This window comes from Camarhynchus parvulus, chromosome 15 (genome assembly GCF_901933205.1).
Source record: "Camarhynchus parvulus chromosome 15, STF_HiC, whole genome shotgun sequence".
In the NCBI taxonomy this organism is placed as follows: Eukaryota; Metazoa; Chordata; class Aves; order Passeriformes; family Thraupidae; genus Camarhynchus; species Camarhynchus parvulus.
The window spans coordinates 1,446,341-1,465,296 of NC_044585.1; the positions used below are offsets into that span (position 1 = coordinate 1,446,341).

The 18,956-nt window shown below is 52.4% G+C and overlaps 1 protein-coding gene across 1 annotated transcript; it reads left to right on the forward strand.

Annotated features, from left to right (window-relative positions):
- Nucleotides 1-2,299: 2,299 nt before the first annotated feature.
- On the forward strand, nucleotides 2,300-18,460 carry LOC115909595 (acyl-CoA dehydrogenase family member 11-like). Its single transcript, XM_030959069.1, has 14 exons — nucleotides 2,300-2,547; nucleotides 5,845-6,077; nucleotides 6,686-6,785; nucleotides 7,813-7,930; nucleotides 8,327-8,460; nucleotides 8,559-8,717; nucleotides 9,414-9,508; nucleotides 9,775-9,874; nucleotides 10,808-10,948; nucleotides 11,274-11,366; nucleotides 11,729-11,836; nucleotides 17,137-17,308; nucleotides 18,008-18,074; nucleotides 18,349-18,460. Exons 1-14 carry the CDS (start codon nucleotides 2,344-2,346, stop codon nucleotides 18,458-18,460), a joined length of 1,836 nt encoding a protein of 611 aa, XP_030814929.1. The 5' UTR covers nucleotides 2,300-2,343.
- The last annotated feature ends 496 nt before the right edge of the window (nucleotides 18,461-18,956 follow it).

Below are 18,956 nucleotides of genomic sequence, written 5' to 3' on the forward strand. Positions count from 1 at the left end.
TTGTTCTGCATTTGCACCTTTTGTGCCTTTTTTTCTCCTGTGGAAGCCTCGTTTCCATTTGTTGGCAGTCATTAAGACACGTTGATCGGAACACGGTGACAGCTTTTATGCTAAATTTAGCGCTTCATTTAGTAATGAGGACAGATTATAGCTATAAAAGTATATTTAAGCAAATACACACCTGCAAAATTTTTAATGTGTTAAATATTTTAGCAAAGTAGCTTTTTTTTTTTTTACCTAGGCACTGTGAGCAGGATTGGAACGCAATCAAAGCAGACAAAGGTGTTGTAATTACAACGTGAGGTTATTAACTAAATAAAGCTGATTTAGGTGAGTCAAAGATGTAAGAAAACATGGTTTATAAGCCATAGCACATTTATATTGATTTACTGAGGAGGAAACATCACCCAGACCAAGCTGACCCATTACAGCCCAGCTGTTCAGGTACAAGGTACAAGACTTTAGCATCAGCGTCTCACCAGGACTGGAAGGACAGAACTTGCCCTGGAACTCCAACGCTCCCCCACTCTGCAGCCACCTTATCTCTGAGTATCAGCAAATTAGTACTGAAAGGGAAAAGACAAATTGCATCCTCAGGAACCCGCTGCTCCCTGACACCCTCAGCCCTGCACCCCTCACTCTGCCCCTTGTGCCTGATGTTGGAAAGGTGAAGAACCACAGCCCTTTAAAAGGCAGCCATGGCTCCGAAGATGGGTTTTACTCATTTTTTGAGAGGCTCCTGAGGGGTTTTATGAGCAGAAGCCCAGGCCCGGCCGGAGTGCACACGGGGCTGGGTCCTGCCCCTCGCACAGCAGCACCGTGAGGAAGCCCTGAGACCCGAGGGGGCGGCGGGGCTGAAGCGCGGGAGCCGCGAGGCGCTGCGGGAGCCCTGAGGGAGCCCTGAGGCGCGGGGGAAGCCCCAGAGGCAGAGAGGGGCTCCCGTGGGGAGCGGGAGCGGCTCCCTGAGGTACTTGGGGTCCCCTGAGGTGCGCGGAGCTCCCCTGAGGCGCTGGGAAGCGCTGTGAGGCACGGGCGGACCTCAGGCACTGAGGGGTCCCTCAGGAACTCCGGCCCTCCGAGGCGCCCCGTAAGGAGCTCCCTGATGAGCCCCTGAAGGACAATGGGGGGCCCTCCTGGGACACGGAACCTCTAGAGTGCTGAGGGCTGCCCTAAAGCGCAGCCTTGTCCTGCCCCAGTCCGGCCGGGCGGTTCTCCTACCTGTACCGCCCACCCCTGTACCGCCCTCCGCGGGCTCCTTCGGCCACGGCGCCCGGGCGTGGGCGGTGCTGAGGGCGGGAGGCGGCGGGGGCGGCCCAAGCCTTGAGGCGGAGGCTTAACCCTGCTCTGCACCTGCACCTGTTCGTGCCTTGTCACCTGGCCCTGTTCTCAAGGCTATCCCTGCCCTTGCTCTGCCTCTCTATCTGTCCCTGTCTCCGTCCCCGTCCCTGCCCATGTCTCTGTCCCTGCTTCTGCTCCTGTCCCTATCCCTGCTCTCTTGTCCCAGGAATTCGGGCAGGACAAAGTCCTGCAAGAGCACAGCTATGGCAGGAGCAGTAGTGTGGTATCATACCTGTTTAAAATCACTTTATAGAAAAATACTGGGTTTATTAGCAGCATATAACCCCAAAGGAGGTGGAATTTTAAGTTACTCAAATCCACATTCTTAGAATACTCTGGTACTTTTCTAGGGAGAGGGAGACTTTGTATCATCCCAACTCAAAGGTGTCAGAGACTTCACAAAGAGCAGTGTTTTGGAGCCAGTGTCATAATCTAGGCAAGGAATATGGGTTCTATTTCACTTGTATCTTATTTACAGAATAATCTGCCTAAACCAATTCTTCCCATCTCCAGGCAATTTATTATCCTTCAGATAAGGAAACCTATTCTTTCCTTTTCATCTCTACTCCAAGCAATTCAGGGGGATGCTCGTGAGAGCACACTCCTCCCTTCCCAGGTCCCCCAGCTCTGGAAATGCCAGTCTGTCCAGTTATAATGATTTGCCCAGCTGATAGGACAACAAACACACTTGTGTTTTTCCAGACCGTTTTCTGATCTCTTTCCCAAGACCTTTTCCCTAGTTCAGTTAACAACAGCTGCTGGAAAGCTCCTCCCTGAGGGAGGAGAAAAGACCTCATTGATTTTACAAGAATAATTTCACAACACACAAACAAACCAGGACTGTGCTGCTGCTGGGCGAGGAAGGGTGTCTGCAAGTGAGAGCTGTAGGCGTGACCCCCAGGGCTGTGCTGGATCATGTTTGCCTGTCGCTTGCCCTGGAGGAGATCCAGTGTCACCTGCAAGTCCTGGCAATCAGGTCACTTTGTGCCTTGGGGCAGCTGCCAAATGCTGAGTATTAAAGGAATCAACACGACTGTGGGGCAGGAGCAACAGGCCGGCATGAAGGAAAAACAAATGTTAGAAGATTCGGAAATGCACCTCTCAAGGAGAGACACAGAGGCCCTCTTCCAAGAGCAGCCTGAGACTGGGAACCAGTACTTGGAAGACACTTTGCTTCGGAGTTACTTGCAAACACACCTTCCTCCCAAGGTCAGTTTGCATTCCTGTGTGTACCCACCAGGACCCTGCCGAGTGCTGCTTCAGACTCTGAATTGAGCATTTGTCTGAGCCTTTTTGTGCCTTTGAGTGTTTAACTGGAGGGAATTTGTCAGCATTCCTTAAAACCTGTTGTGTTTGAGGGCAGGGGTGACAAACACTGCCAGGACACACACAGCAATGGCTCAGTGGGCTCCTGGGACTGGGCTGGGTGTTGCACTGCTGTTTGATATTGTCAGTGTGGGCATTTGTTGTCTGGTCATGTAGACAAAGGAATTTCTGAGAGAGGAATCAGACTAAGATGCTTGCAAACTCTGATTTGTTCCTCCACCTCTCTTTCTAGGGAAAGAGGGGTTTTAAGGAAAATTCCTAAGGACTGGGGCTGTTCTCAGCCAAGTACTCAAGAAGGTGAAAAGGCCCCTTGGGGCTTGCTTGCTCCTAGCACAGGTTGGTGGCATTTCTGGGTTCATTTTTTCAGCCAGGAAAGGCTCTGTATGGATGTCAGGGGTGCAGATGGGGGGTGAGGCCCCAGGCTCTGGATGTCTGTGCTGTGAGCTCCAGTCCTACAGGAACCCCTGCGAGGAGGCTCACCTCTGTGGCTGGCCTGTGCCATCACCCCAAGAGCCACAAGTGCTTCCCACTTTTCAGGGAGCAGTTTTCATGGAGCAGAGTGTGACCTCTCTCCATGATTTATTCCAGCAGAAGCCACCAGATGATCAGAGGGGAGGGGACCTGGTTTTCAGTGAGGCTCCCACTTCCCCTGCTTGCTCTCCAGGTCTGTGAGGCCTGGCAGACACAGTGTGGGAAGAGTGAGGTGGCAGAGCTGGGAGCTTGTCACAGCCATCCCAAAAGAGAGGAATGAGGCCTGCCTAAGCACCACTGTGGCCTTCTTGGCAGAAGAGAAGACAGGAAAGGAGGACGCCTTTGGGTAACCATGAAGGTCCTGCTCGTAATTTGCGCCTTCAGAAGAATCTGATTCAGGTCTCCCAGAGAATAAAAGGATCCGTACAACAAGGCTGCTTCCACTCCTTCCTCCAAAACCTCCCAGACAACCGGGAGCAGCATTTTCCTTTCGTTTCTTCACTCAGTCCCAGCGGGGCAGTGTTGCCTCACTGCTGGAAAGGAGAGCCCGGGCTGCTGCCTGCAGCACTGAGCCTGCTCTCCATGGGAACACCTTCCTCTCCAGGACAGCGGCAGCCCCTGAAGCTTTGGGTGTCCCACCGAAGCTGGAGGATGATTCCTGTTGTGCTATTCCATGTCAAACACAGAAATTTTCTTGAAATGGCACAAAAATTTTCTTTCTCTGTTTGAAGATGATTTAAGGAGAAGACTGAATTAAGCATCTGCTTTTTCTGGGTGTTGTTGTGAAGAGGGATCTGTCGGGCTTTGCTGCCCTGAAAATACATTCTTTAATATAAAGGATGTCTATTGGCACTCCTAATGTGCATTAATTTGCACATTTCCCATATTTTCATGCTTGGGACATCAAAGGACAGATTAGGGTGAAGGAGACCTCCCAGCAGCCTCAGCCCTGACCCAAATGATTTTGTCCTCTGCACATCCCAATGTCCTTTCTTTGGAGCACCAAGGCTGCTGTGTGTGACATTCAGCAGTCACAAGTGTAGGAGTTTTGATTTTGTTCCTTCACCTTGGAAATAAACACATTTTTTTGGGTAATTTGGTGGTTTGGCAGGCTGTGTGTGGTCAGGGCATGACCTCCCATTGAAGCACTTGGGAGGTTTTAGGAAATATGGATGATGGTGAAAGGATTGTTGTATGAATTCCTTGTATGAACTCAGACCAGGAGATCTGCTTGGCAGACTCATGTTCTTCTGCCTGCAAAAACCCACCAGGTCAACAGTTCAAAGAGTCTTGTGCTTCAGCAAAGTCCATGAACTTTGGATTCCTGGGTTATGCCTTGGAAACAACCTTCAAATTGTTGTCAAACAGTGATAAATATTAGAGGTGCATGCCCATGGCAAATATGAGTGTGGCATGAGCTGGAGCAGCTGACAGGCTCTCGTGCATGGTTTTTGGCTTGTTTTGTGATTTTTAACACTGTTTTGTTGTTCTGCTGAAGCAAAACTGGCTGGTCTGAGGACAGAGACATCCAGAGTGGCACCTGGAGAATGTGTGTTTGATCCTCATCACACACATGGAATGGCAGAGGGAGGAAGGAATCAATCACACAGGGTGTAGATTAATGGAAGGTCAATACAGGGACAGGCAGGGAAAGGAAAAAGCCATGTTTGTATTTCATCAACAGGAAATTAACGGGGTTTATTATTGCACGATTTTCAGCGCAGCAATTATGGCATTCACCTCCTTTATTATATTATTGAGGAGGGAATGAGCATCTCTTGAGAGGCAGAGAACAGCAAAAAATATTCCTCTCACGGAAGCAAATCAGGTGATTCTTTGACCCAACACAGTCTTGGATGTGTTTAGGCCAATGAGGTCCAACAGAGCTGGAGGTTGTGTCCTCCTTGCCTGATTTTAGTCATCTAATATTCAGGTTTTTTAAATCTGGGTAACTTCATTTGGCTTTACTCCTAGACATGGAAGAGAACTTGCAAAAGGCAATTCCTGTCACCCTGAAATAGGGATCTGAGGGGGTTGGAATCAATCAGTCCTCTGTGAGTGCTGGTTTCCCTCCATTAACTACAGACATATTACTCCATGCAGGTCAGCCAAGCCCAGCAGAGATGAGGGCACATGAATCCCTCAGGAAGGATCCTTCAGGAAAGATCCCTGGGTGCAGGGTGGGAATTTGAATCTAGACATGTTGTGTGCCAGTCTGAAGCTGAAAAGGCTGCTCCATCCCTCCTTTTCTAATCTGACAGGCAGGTAGCTGCTGAGCCCAGTGGAAGTTTTCCTGTACAGATGAAGGCATTCCGGTTTTGGCAGCCTTTCCCCTGGCATTCTTCTCCAGCAGTAAATCACAGAGCAGCTGAGGGACCTCTGGAGACCGTCTCGTCCAACCCCCCTGCTCGTGTGCATCTGTGTCATTCTCAGCCTTGACACTAAAGTGCTTCTGTCTTTTGTGAAATCCAGACACGCTGCCAAAAGTAACGTGAAAAAGTGATTTTGAGGGAAAATAGAGAAAAAGTGACCGCAGAGCACAGCTGTGCCAGCAGAGGCTGAGGGAGCTGTCATGCTGTGTTATGGAATGCATGGAAGGGCCAAGGGGCAGGAGACCACTGGCACTGCAGGACAGCATGGTCAGTCCTCTGCCTTTCCACTGGGACTGAGGCTGGGATGTGCTGAAGGGCTCTCCTTGCTGCTCCACAGGTCCTGGAGGAGGTGCATCAGGACCTGGAGAGGTTTGGAAACCGCCTGCTGACCAAGATCCAACCTCTGAGCTGGGAATGTGAGCTGAACCCCCCCGTGTTCCGGCAGTTCGATGCCTGGGGGCGGCGCGTGGATCACATCCACACCTGCTCGGCGTGGAGGAGGATGAAGGAGATTTCAGCAGAAGAAGGGCTGATTGCTGAGGCCTATGAGAAAAGATACTCCAACTGGAGGTAACTGGGGCAAATTGGGAATGACTCAGTGCCTTCCTGATTATTCTTAGCAAGGTTTATTCAGCGTTTTGCAGGACTGAGCTGATTGTGTAACCAGCAGCAGATGCTGCACAGACACCAGCACACCTCCTGCTGTTGCCAGCAGCTCTGTCTGTCCACTGCAATGTTCCACCTCACCAATGATAAGCCATAACTAATGGCCCACACTTGATCATAATATTCTTTGATGTCACCTTCCTGATTGTGGGGCCTGGCAGTTCCCTGCACCACTCCAGCTTTGTGAGCATTAGTTGTAATGCAGCTGAAGATGTGGGGTTTCACTCACAGGTGTTTTGTATTCCAGACCATGGAGACAGACCCACATTTCTTATTGTTAAAAACTGCACAGGCTGGCCTGGTGCTGGCTGTCCCACTGGGACTGAGAAACTCTGCTGCTCCTCTTCCCTCTTCCTGGCTGGAACAGTTTTTGCTCTCTCAGAAATGAGTGGTCTGATCCTCACCGGTTCTGGCTGTAATTTTTCCTCTTTTCCCAGTCAAGGTATTTTATCCTCGTGCTGTTGCACTGCTGTGTAACCCATCTGTTTTCCCTCTGTCTGTCCCTCTCCCAGCCGCCTGTACCAGGCTGTCAAACTGTACTTGTTCTCAAGCTCCTCTGGAGGTTTCAGCTGTCCACTGGCCATGACTGATGGGGCAGCCAAAGTCATTGAGGTATGAGCCTGGCTGGTCCCTGAGGGCACAGCCCACGTCCTGGCACTGCAGGTTAGAGGCAGGAGCACCAGCCAAGGATGGAGGAGCACTGATCCATCTGGTTCTGGGCACAGCCCTTCCTTGCTCTGTGACTCAGCTTTGTCTCCCTCTGCCTTTCTCCATGAAGTACAAAGCCTCTGTGCCCATGCCAACTTTTATATTCGCTGACAGCACGGTGTTCAGTAAGGCCTTTGCTGCACATGGCACCTGTGGCACTGCAGGTAGCTGGAAAGGTGTCCCAAGTGGAAGTGTCCAAGGCCAGGCTGGACAGGGCTTGGAGCAACCTGGGATAGTAGAAGGTGTCTCTGCCCATGGCAGGGGGGGCACTGGGTGAGCTTGAAGATCCCTTGCAACCCAAACCATTCTGTATTTCTATGATCCTAGGAATATATTTTTACTACAAGATGATTTGTTTTCCCATATTTTTCTGGAGTGGCAGTTAGCTATAATAGGCCAGATCCATACCTGACATAAATTCACCAAACCACCGAGACTTTACCAATTGGAACATTTGGCTCTGCATCTTAGTGACCCCCTTTGCATTGCCTCAGTGGCTATGTAGGATTCAGAGGAAAATGTCCTATAGGTAGCCAACCCTGGGCATTTAAATGCACCAAAACTTAAAGCAGCACAAGGCAGTTCCCTCTTCCCTGCAGCTTTCTGGGTGCTGGTGACATCCAGCGTACATGAAGCTGGCACATGGGCTGTTTGAGACGTCTCTCTCCAGAAATCCAAGGGGATAGGGATGCTCAGCACTCTGTGTTGTAACACAGGTCTGCACATCCTGTCTGCACAGTGCTGCAGCAGCTGCTGGGAGCTGTGCTGGCTCCCAGGCTCTCAGCAGCACCTGCAGATCCTCTGCAGTGCAGGAGACCCACCTGGCTTCCAGATGGCCTGGCTGAGCCCTGAACACAGCAGTTAAGGCAACTGTACAATGTCAACTATTGTGTTATGATCATCTCAGTTTATTTTCTCTCCCCTCAAACAGTCACTGGGTATTCCTGGATCTCTGAAAAACGCTTTTGACTGTCTGACATCCCGGGACCCTGAGAAGTTCTGGACCTCTGGCCAGTGGATGACTGAGCGAAGGGGTGGCTCTGATGTAGGTATGTGCTGTGGGGTGGGAGCCGATGTGGCAGTGAGAACAAAACTCAAAGGATGTGGGGAACCTAAAAAGCCAGGGAGCTTCAGGAAGCTTTAGGACTTCAGCAGAAATCATCCAAATCCTCTGCACAGCTCTGCTTTTTAACCAACAAAAGACCCAATGTCTGTCCTCTTGTGCACACAGAGCCCTTTGTGTTCTTAGCTGAGGTAACTCCTGAAGAACTGGATTATACACACTGCATTTCTTATCGAGGGTCAATGAAAGAGATTAACAGCTAACCCATGCTCCATCTTCACAGCAAGAAGTGCCTTAAAGGAGCTGCTGCTTACTCTGTAAAATCAGCATTGATTGACACAGAAGTTCCCACAAGACCAGGAAATTTTCTCCTCTTTTTCAGCAAATGGCACTGAGACTGTGGCCAGGAAGCAGCCGGATGGCACCTATCGCCTGTATGGATTTAAGTGGTTCACATCAGCAGCTGATTCTGACATGGCACTGACCCTGGCCAGGATAGCAGATGCTGAAGGACAGGTAAACCAGTTCTGTTGTCTGGGGAACGAGGGGAAGGAGCAGGGGCATTCTTTTTCTTCCTTGTTGCATTGTAATAAAATCCGCTCTGTGCCTTGCAGTGTACCCAGGGCTCCAGAGGCCTGTCCTTGTTCTTCCTGAGGGTTCGGGATGAGGAGGGGAAGCTGAACAACATCCAGGTGCAAAGGCTGAAGGACAAGCTGGGCACGAGGCAGATGGCAACAGCAGAGCTGTGGCTGCAAGGAGCCAGAGCAGAGCTGGTGTGTAAGAGTTCCCCTGCCCTGGGGACTGGGCTGCCCTGGCATGGCCCTCACTCCTGGGGCTTTCAGCAGAGATCCCAACTGGAAAACTTCCTCTCTTCCACCTCTGTGGCTTGGCTGCCCACATCACAGAACAAATCACTGGTGGGGCTCGGTGTGAGGCAGAGCTGAGAAGAGTTCAGGAAAAGATGTGAGAGAAGACAAGAAAAAAAATGTTATTTTAGGCTGGTCATTTCTCTAATCCTGGTTCCTGAGCCAGCAGAGGGACAGTTTGTGGAATGTGCAGGTGGGAGCAGGCGGCAGGGACCAACTGATCATGCTGACACGGTCTCCAAAAGCCAATTCTCTGGTCATAGAAAGAGAATCCCAGGATAGGACAGGTTGGAAGGGACCTTAAAGCTCATCTCATTCCAACCCTTGCCATGGGCAGTGACAGCTTCCACCAGACCAGGCTTTTCCAAGTCCCATCCAGCCTGGCCTGGGACACTTCCAGGGATGGGGCAGCCACATCACACCACAGACTTGGCTAAAATGAGACAAATGTATTTTAAAGCAAGCAGGTCTCTGAGTGCCTGAGGGCAGACAGGGACAGAATGGACAGCCCGTGTCCATGTGTCTGTTGACACCATTTCCATTCCCATGCCCATCCCTGTCCAAGGGGTGTGAAAGGCTCATGTCAGCCCTTGTTCCTTGCAGATCTCTGCAGAGGGCCGTGGAGTGGCCGCCATCTCCAACATGCTGAACATCACTCGGATCCACAACGTCATTGGTGCAGTGGCTTCCATGAGAAGGTGAAGGAAGGCAGCACAGATCCCCCCAGGGCTGAAGGATCAGGACAAGGGGACTTTACAGTGCTCGGCATTGAGCCAAGTGTCCCCTCTGTGGGACAGGCCTGGAGCCAGCAGTGCTGCAGGCAGAGGGTGACCTGTGGGTGGGTGACCTTTACAGGTGTGGTACAGCTGAGCAGGGCTCTTGTGGTGGAGGGGACTGGAAGGGAATGCTCAGAAGTGGAAAGCTGCTGGTGTAGCTGTTCCCTGTGTGTGTTCCCATCCTCCAGGATGGTCAGTCTGAGCAGGGACTACGCCTGCAAGCGTGTGGCCTTTGGGAAGCTCCTCAAGGACCATCCCCTGCACGTGCAGACAATAGCCCGGATGGAGGTGAGGCTTTTGGGAGCCAAGCTGGCCCTGTTGGGAAGGAAAGAGGGCAGAGATCCTGTGCTGTTAGTGAGCACAGCCAGCCTGCCTGCACTCAGACTTAGGAGGCCATTCCTGCAAAGTGGATGCAGCAAGGGAATTGTTTTACTGTAGTGGGATTTGATCTGATAACAGACCTAACTCCTCTGCTGGACTTCAGGTTGTCCTAAACAATTACCTGTGAGTTTCCCTGAGAGAAAGGAGTGCCCTTACTATGATAAGCCATGACCTCTGAGGTTGGGTGCTTGCCTCAGATTCCAGGCCTGACCCCACAGTCACCTGACTCTTGTCCAAGACTGGTATGGACTCATCCAGCTTCCCTGGGAGCTCCTGCCCCGGGAGCTGGGCTGTAAGCAGTATTTAAAAATTCTCTTGCAAGATGGGGGAAGGTGGTCAACATCTGTCAAATATGACTTCAGGCTCCAGCATCTCATTGCCTGTGGCCAGAACTCCCTCTCTGAATGGAAGGGCAGATCCTACCTTGTCCCACAACACACAGCTCCGTACCCTGATGCTTCCCAAATCAAAACTTGCCACAGAAGTAAGCTGCTCAGGAAGAAATCTGTCACAGACTTTGCAGCTCCAGGTGCTCAGGGGTTGACCATCATCTCACATCCATTACCTTTTGAAAATATGTGGATTTGGGGCCTGGAGGCCTTTTAGGATTTTTGTTAAGACTCAAGTAGGTCTGATGTAATGCATTGCCCCTTTACTGCATCACAGTGCCCAAGAGTGGCAGAGAACCTTTAATATTCCATACTTTGTGCCTTGGCTGCTCAGAGTCTCTGAAGCTGTGGGTCTGAGCAGGCAGGGGTGGTATTTTACCCTGGGGCAATCTCATGCCTGGAGTCAGCAGAGTCCAAGACCCCTGCCAGCGATCCTGTCCTCTGCTCACAGGTGCAGGTGAGAGGGGCTTTTCTGCTGCTCATGGACATCGTTCGCCTGCTGGGCCTGGCTGAAACCAACCTGGCAAGTGAGCAGGAGCAGCTGCTGCTGAGGCTGCTCATCCCAGTGGCCAAACTGTACACAGGGAAGCAGGTATGGAACAGACTGATTAGCCCAGAGTGTGGAATGTTAGCAAGCACAGAGCTGGGAAGAGGAGTGAGTGACGCAGCAGTGAGAGCAGGGGATGCCTGCAGGACCTGCAGCAGTTCCTGCTCTGGAGCCTGCTGCTCCTGCATGTCCTCTCTCAGTGTCACTCAGGCTTCATTCCCATCTGCTCCTCCTGCAGGTAATGCCCAACCTGCCTCCGGAGATGAGCAGGACTCAGTCAGCCCATCCCAGCAGGAGCTGCTGTGTGGTGTGGGAGGTTGGATTTTCCCTTCAGGCACTGTGGATCATGCCAGCTCTCTGCATTTTGCAGGCTTCTGCCGTGGCTGTTGAGGCAATGGAGAGTTTTGGGGGCCAAGGTTACATGGAGGACACAGGCTTGCCTGTCATACTCCGGGATGCTCTGGTAAGAGGGTGGCAGGAGAAGGTCCTGTGTGTCACCAAGTCCCCTGCACAGCACTCTGGTTCCCTGCTAAAGACACACTCAAGGGAGAACAGAGCCCTCCCAGGCTCACTCCAGGTGTGTCAGCTCCTCCCTCACTGCCTTCCTGCTGAGCCCAGTCACCCCCAGGGAAGGACAGGATGTGTTCCTGGTGCTGAGGCTGTTCCTAGCACAGCAATGGAGCTGGGCTCCACTGCTCCCTTCCACTTGTTATGAGACAAGACATCTCTGGAGGTATCCCTGTGTCAGCCCTGTGTCTCTGCTCCCTCCCACTCCCCTTCTTTGCTGCAATCACTGCAAAGGCTCCCCGATGCTCTTCCACACAGGTGCTGTCCATATGGGAGGGAACAACCAACATCCTGTCCCTGGACGTGCTGCGGTCCCTGGCCAAGAGCCAAGGGCAGGTGATGGCCGTGTTCCTGTCCACAGTGCAGGTGAGCCACAGCTGCAGCCCTGCTCAGCCTCACCTTGGCAGAGCCTTCTTTGGGGTTTGTGCTCCTGGCTGAGGCTGGCAGGGAATAGGCCCAAACTGAAGCTTTAGACAAGTATTCCAACAATTGGAATTGTGTCGTACAATTCTGCTCCTTAAATAGCTCTTCCAAAAGCAGGATGCAGGCAGTGCTAATCCTGGGATCCTTGTGTGCTTTCAGCTCAGCAGTGGGGAGCTTGGCACTGTCAGAGTTCCTCAAGACAGGTACCAAAATAAGTGTATTTTTAATGTGACTCACCTTCCTGAATCCAAAATAATTTTGTGGTTTTGTTTCTTAACTGGAAAATCACCACAGGAGTACTGAATATTGAACCTCACTAGGGTTACCTACTGCATTATGACTTTCTATTTTTATTCCCTGAAAAGATGGAAAGAGCCAAAGGAATTCCATTTCTGCCTCTTTGGATTTGCTGTTCTCTGGCTCTACTTTTAAAGCTGCTCAGGTGACAGGAGTTCAAAACAGCTCAGTTTCATGAAGGTGAAGGAGCATCTCCTGGCTTGGTGCATCCCAAAAAGGGAGACAGGAGGCAGGATCAGAGGGTGTTGTCTCAGAGGTGACATTATTAATCCAGACACAGCAATCCAGATCTTGTTAGCCCAGGCACAGCAAGGGAATTCTGGACATCTGGATTTGGTGGTGTGCAGCCTTCACCTTCCCAGCCAGACCCCATGAGAAGGGAAGAGCCTGGGACAGTGCTCTCCTGCAGCACTGGGGACTGGACAGAGCTTTCCAGAGCCTGAGTTGTTCTCACAGTGGCTGCAGTTGGCAACTTGTGTCCCATCTCAGCCCTGCAGTTCAGCTGTGCTCTGTGCACAGCACCTCTGTGACCTCCAGGGGTGAGGGTCCCCTTGCCATCCTCTCAAACAACTTCTGAGAAGGGAGAAATACCTCAAACGATTTGGCCACCAAACAAGAAGCCAGATCTGCTCAGGAGCAGCGCTGAGCACATCTGCTGGGGGCAAATCCAGCTGTTGGCAAACAGCTGCTTAGGCTGACACTGCAGGTGATGGATGGGGAAGTAAAGGAGCTGTGGGTAGGCTCTAAAATAATTTGGAAAGAGCAGCCTCCACAATCTCACACCGAACACTAATTTAAACAAACAGCTCACAAAGGTGCTGTGCTGCACCCTGGAGCAGCTCCCTGGTGCAGCTGGGAGGGCCCCTCCAGCTGCTCAACACCTGGATAATCAGGGAGCATTAGGGAGCACAGCCCGTGATGCAGAGCAGGGACCTGCAGAGCAGAAGCAGGAGCAGTGAGATTCATTAATTAACGAGCTCCTCAGTGCTCCCGTCAATCACGCTGTGGGTGAGGCTGGAGGGGGAGGGTGAGTGCTGCCTTCAAGGTCTCCAGATTCCAGTAATGCCACTGCCTTTACTGTCCCTGTCACACCGAGGCTGCTGCATGTCCAGGGAGAGGGGCTGGGCTGGGCTCAGCAGTGTGGATGCTCCAGTTCTGGATAGAATCAGACCTGGCCAGTTTAAGCTTTTCCTTTATGCCTCGGGCAGCCAGGTGCTGGAAAGGCAGCCTGGGAGGGGTTTCTGTCTGCAGAGTCCTGCAGGAACGTGCTTGAGTTTCTACACCAGAATCAGGTTTTCACTCACAGGTGATAAACAACATCTTTCTGAGCTCCAGGTGTCCAAATTCTTTCAGTCTGTGAGTCTGGTTCATTTTGAAACATTCCTCCCAATCCTGTTTACTGAGGAAATAATTTAACCCATTGTAAAGGGGTTTTTACTGCCCCAATCCATTTCCTTTTTATTGATGCGCACAAACCGAGTACAATTTATTTTATGTTTGTCCATCAAGGTTCTCAGTGTGCAGGACTTGTGCCCATTGTCAGAGGCTTTGCAGAAAGCAACATTAGTACCTGTACAGCTCCTGGTTCTCTGAAAGTCATTTCAAGGGTAACTCCAGGTTTTGCTTCTATCCTCTATCAGTTGTCTCTGCTGATGGTGAGATGCCCACTGCTGCTGGGCCTGTGATCAGGAGCAGGAGCCAAGGGTTGTAATTAACCTCAGGAAAAGGGAAATACAGAGAACTTCCCCATCCTTGCACAATGTGACTATGACAAGATGAATTTTTAGGGTTTTTAATACACAAGTGAGTTTGTGACAAACCACCCTGTCTAGAGGTTATGAGTCTGGAAATCCTGGGGAGAAGAGTGAGTGTGAGAGACAGAGATGGTATCATGGAATGGTTTGGCCTGGAAGGGACCTAAAAACACTTCTCATCCCACCCCTGCCACTTTCTACTGTCCCAGGCTGCTCCCAGCCCCAATGTCCAACCTGGCCTTGGGCACTGCCAGGGATCCAGGGGCAGCCCCAGCTGCTCTGGGCACCCTGTGCCAGGGCCTGCCCACCCTGCCAGGGAACAATTCCTAATTCCCAATATCCCATCCAGCCCTGCCCTCTGGCAGTGGAAGCCATTCCCTGTGTCCTGTCCCTCCATCCCTTGTCCCCAGTCCCTCTCCAGTTCTCCTGGAGCCCCTTCAGGCCCTGCAAGGGGCTCTGAGCTCTCCTTGGAGCCTTCTCCTCTCCAGGTGAGCACCCCCAGCTCTCCCAGCCTGGCTCCAGCCCTTGCAGCATCTCTGGTGCCTCCTCTGGACTCTCTTCAGCAGCTCCAGGTTCTTCCTGAGCTGGGTCCCAGGACTGGAGCATCTCTGCAGGTGGGGTCTCACCTGAGCAGGGCAGAGGAGCAGAATCCCCCCTCTCCTGCTGCCCATGGTTTGGGATCAGTCCAGGACACATCCTGACTTCCTGCTCTGCTGTGGTGGGAATTTCAGGTGGATACTGCACAGGACCAGTCAGTTCATGTTGTACTAAAATTTTATCAGCTGGAATTTTGAGCCAGAGCCCTGGGTGTACTTTCAAATTCAATTACAATCTGAAAAGTGCCTCTAAAATAGCTCAGAACAGTTTGTTGATTGTTGCATTTGAGTCACTTCAGGTGAAATTTGGGCACATCCCAGGACAGGGTCTCAGCATCAGCCCCGCACATGTCGTGCAAGGCTCAGAATCAACTCTTGCCTCAAGAATTTCTGTGTAGGGCTGTAATTCAGGCTGTAACTCAGGCTGTAAATCAGCCCTGCAATCTCAGACATATGACAGTGTTTTCAGGTCCTTTTCAGACCACAACCCCAATTTTCAGGCAGCAGGAAACAAATGGAGGTTATTGATGTGGGGCCATGTGTTCACTCCAAGCACTGACACAAAATTGTGCTCTTAGCCCTGTTTGGGATGTTCCTCCTGTCACTGTATTTTTAGATACTCATGATTAATCTTGTAAGTAAAAACCACTCTGACCACATGGCTTGGGAGCCAGTGAGAGCAAACAAACAAGCAGCATCTTAAAATTCCTCCACGAAAACAGAGGGAATCAGAACTATTGGAGCTCTGAAGCTCCTTTGCTGATGTTTTCAGGCAGTAGGGGGTGGTGGGGCAGTGATGCTGTGTGTGCCTCCTCCCAGAGCTGGAGCAGAGCAACCAGAGAGAACAGGAGCTGCTCCTGCCTTGAGCATTGCCCTGAAGCAGCTCCCAGCCTCTCCATCCCAAGTGCAGAGAGAGCATGGAAAAACCTTCCAGGACATCCAGGGCTTTTGGTTAGGAAAGGAATAAGTGCAATTGGGAAAAAAAAATATTATTGGCAAGCAAAGAAAATACAAGGTCTTTTTATCCCTTAAGGACAAATGATGCTTTTACATTCCTGATCCATATTTCCAGGTGTTCAAATCCTCCAGCTGTGGCAGTATGTCTGTGTCCCAGCCACAAACAGCAGAGGTGTTTGTGGTGTCCCTGTGCTTGGCTGGTGCTGGGCTGGCTCCCACCCAAACTGTGGGAGTTGATGCCTCTGGGATCTGTGATCCTCATCAGCAACAGCCTCTGGGCTACTTCAGAACACCTCATTAGTATTCCATGGGCTTGGAGGTTTATGGGATTTATGTTGGCACTGGAGTTGTTCTTGTATTTGAGCAGCACGTGCTGGGGGTGTTTCTGCCCCTGGAGCCTGGAACAGCAGCACTGGGAAGTGTGGAAGTGTGGAAGTTTGGGGTGTGAGCACTCAGAGAACACAGAGCAAACGTGGGCTCAGCCCAGCCCAGATGGAATTTCTGGTCCAGTAAGAGGAGCTGCGGCACTGAAAGCCTGAGAAACATAAAAAATTCCTTCTGTGTAGCTGCTGCTCACAGGCTTCAGTCTCGTCTGCAGGTTATTGATGGAGCTCATTAATGAACAGCACCTCCCACCACGCTGTGCTGCTCACATCCAGCCTTTGGGGATGCTCTCCAAGCTGATCCCTCAGTCCTGCTGCAGAGAGAGGGGTTGGAGTGAGGGAAGGTGGGACCACAGCCCACAAGGCAGGGTCAGCTCCAAACACAGGCAGTGTCCCATCCCTCCTGACAGGGAACAACACAGATGAGCAGTGTGGGAATGCCAGGCCCAAAGAACAGTTCCAGACTCTCAGCAGAGTATCCCTGGTGCTTTCCACAAGGGATTTGGGATGTGGCAGAACAGAAGCTCACCTCAACCAGGGGAGATTTCAGGCAGTGCTGCTGGCACGGTTAAATTCCCCATTTTCATCAGAATCACAGAATCCTTTAGGGTGGAAAAGCCCTCTGGGATCAAGCCCAGCCATTCCCCAGTGCTGCCAAGGCCACCATGTCCCCAAGTGCCACATCCACATGGACTTTACATCCCTCCAGGGATGGGGATCCACCACTGCCCTGGGCAGCTGTGCCAGGGCCTGACCACCCTTTCAGTGAGGAAATTTTCTCTAATATGAAACTTGAACCTCTCCCAGTGGAGCTTGAAGCCATTTCCTCTTGTCCTGGGGCCTTTCCCCCTGACACAATTTGGAGAGGAAAGCTTCTTTAAATGTGAATTTTCCTGCCTGGACACAGCTTGAGCATATTTGTGCAAGTTATTATATAATCCTGAGAGAATTAGCCCTGATACAGGTATAGAGTTAGAGAGAACTGGGGATGAGAGCTGGTCCCCACATGCAGCTGGGAAGCCAGAATGGAAACAGCAACGTGCTGGCTCTGCTCACAGGGAATTCTCCCTCCCCAAGGCAAGGCTGGGAGCTTCCTTTGAGCACATCCCCTCCCCTGGCTGCTCCCCCTGTGCCAGTGGCAGCCACCTGGATCTGAGTTTGTTGTCAGCAGCTGGGTGTGCCCAGGGTCCCAGCAGCCCCTTCCCTGGCACAAGGCAAATACACTGGAATTTTTCCTGTGGTTGTTCTCTCTGCAGAGAAAGCTGGAGCTGGCTTCAGGCACCGAGGAGCTGTCCCCAGCTGTGCAGAGGGCACGGGAAGCCATCGGGAGCCTCGGGCAGTTCATGGCAGCCACGGGCTCAGAGCAGGCACTGACCATGGAGCTGGCAGCCAGGGACTTCTCCTACAGCCTGGCACGGATCTACACAGGCAGGGCAACACAGGAATCACAGGACCATGGGATGGGCTGGGGGGGAAGGGACCTTAAAGCCCATCCCATCCCATCCCACCCCTGCCATGGCAGGGACACCTCCCACTGTCCCAGGGTGCTCCCAGCCCCAATGTCCAGCCTGGCCTTGGGCACTGCCAGGGATCCAGGGGCAGCCCCAGCTGCTCTGGGCACCCTGTGCCAGGGCCTGCCCACCCTGCCAGGGAACAATTCCTAATTCCCAATATCCCATCCAGCCCTGCCCTCTGGCAGTGGGAGCCATTCCCTGTGTCCTGTCCCTCCATCCCTTGTCCCCAGTCCCTCTCCAGCTCTCCTGGAGCCCCTTCAGGCCCTGCAAGGGGCTCTGAGCTCTCCCTGGAGCCTTCTCCTCTCCAGGTGAGCACCCCCAGCTCTCCCAGCCTGGCTCCAGCCCTCAGAGCATCCCATTGGCCTCCTCTGGACTCTCCAGCAGCTCCAGGTTCATCCTGTGCTGATGGATTTCAGACCAGGAAAGGGCTGGGAATCAGCCACAGACACCTGATTCACACCTGGGTCAAGGGTGGAGCTCTGAAGCTCAGTCCCCACCTTTCATGCTGAAGCAGCTCAGCCTTCAAGCACTGCCCAGGAGTAGCCACCAGCCTGTTTTCCTGAGCCCGGGGCTGTTCTGGCAGGGAGTGCTGACACCTCCTCCTCCTCCGCAGGAGCTCTTCTAATGGAACACGCGGCTCGGCCCGGCGCTTCCCCCACAGACGTCTGCGCTGCCCTGAGGTAGGCACAGCCCTGTGCACCCCGAGTGTTCTGGATGATTCCATGGGCAGCACCAGGGGCTTTGCTCTGCCTCCGGAGCGATCCAAGCCCTGGCCATGGCCAGACCCACGAGCTCAGCTGGGAACAAGCGGCGGCTGCTCTCAGCCCCGGGGCTTTTCCCTGCTCGGCGATCTCCATTCCCTGACGGGCGGGATCCCGCCTGGGCACGGCTCGGGGTGGCACCGGCCCCGTGCGGGTGGCAGGACCGGCACAGCCCAGCGCTCTCTCCATCCAGGTGGTGCCACCAGGAGCTGTGTCCCGTGGCCGCGGAGTCAGCGAGGGGCAGCTATGGGGATGGGGCAGCGCTCCAGGACAGCGCCCTGGTGTTCGGGAACAGCCGGCTCTGAGCAGCCCCCGCACGGACACCAGGTGGGTTGCAATCCAAACAATCCCCCAAATCCTCAGGTACCTACAGCTTCCAGGTGTGGTGGAATGTCCCGTTCCACAAGCGGCCAGACCAAATCCTTTAGGAGCGACCCTCACCTGCCCCAGGCTGAAATTCACAGCTTTGAGGTTTCCTAGAGCAGACACAGCCCCGAGAGTCACTCCAAGGTGCTGGAATGTTCTCACAGTGCTTTAGGCAAAGCCCCAGTGATAAAATCCAGACAAGAGCTGGAAGCAGCAGCTCTTTACGTGCCAACACTCTTCTTTTTTAAGAAAACCAACCAAAGTCAAACTGAAAGTTATCTGAAGCTGATTAAACCCAGAAATCCACCATTTTTCCCTGCTCACCCTCCTGCTTTCCAGTGCTGACCACAGACTTCCAGCCTTGCGTGGGATTTGCTCCAGGGGCAGCCCTTTCCACCCACTGTGGCTGGGAACATTGACCTCCTCAGGAACTGC

Bases quoted from the DNA above. Each gene is read 5' to 3' on its own strand.
- LOC115909595 (XM_030959069.1), top strand. From the start codon at position 2,344: ATGCTGAGTATTAAAGGAATCAACACGACTGTGGGGCAGGAGCAACAG. The intron at 6,078-6,685 runs GTAACTGGGGCA...TCCCTCTCCCAG, and splicing joins AAAAGATACTCCAACTGGAG to CCGCCTGTACCAGGCTGTCA. The intron at 17,309-18,007 runs GCAGGGCAACAC...CCTCCTCCGCAG, and splicing joins CCTGGCACGGATCTACACAG to GAGCTCTTCTAATGGAACAC.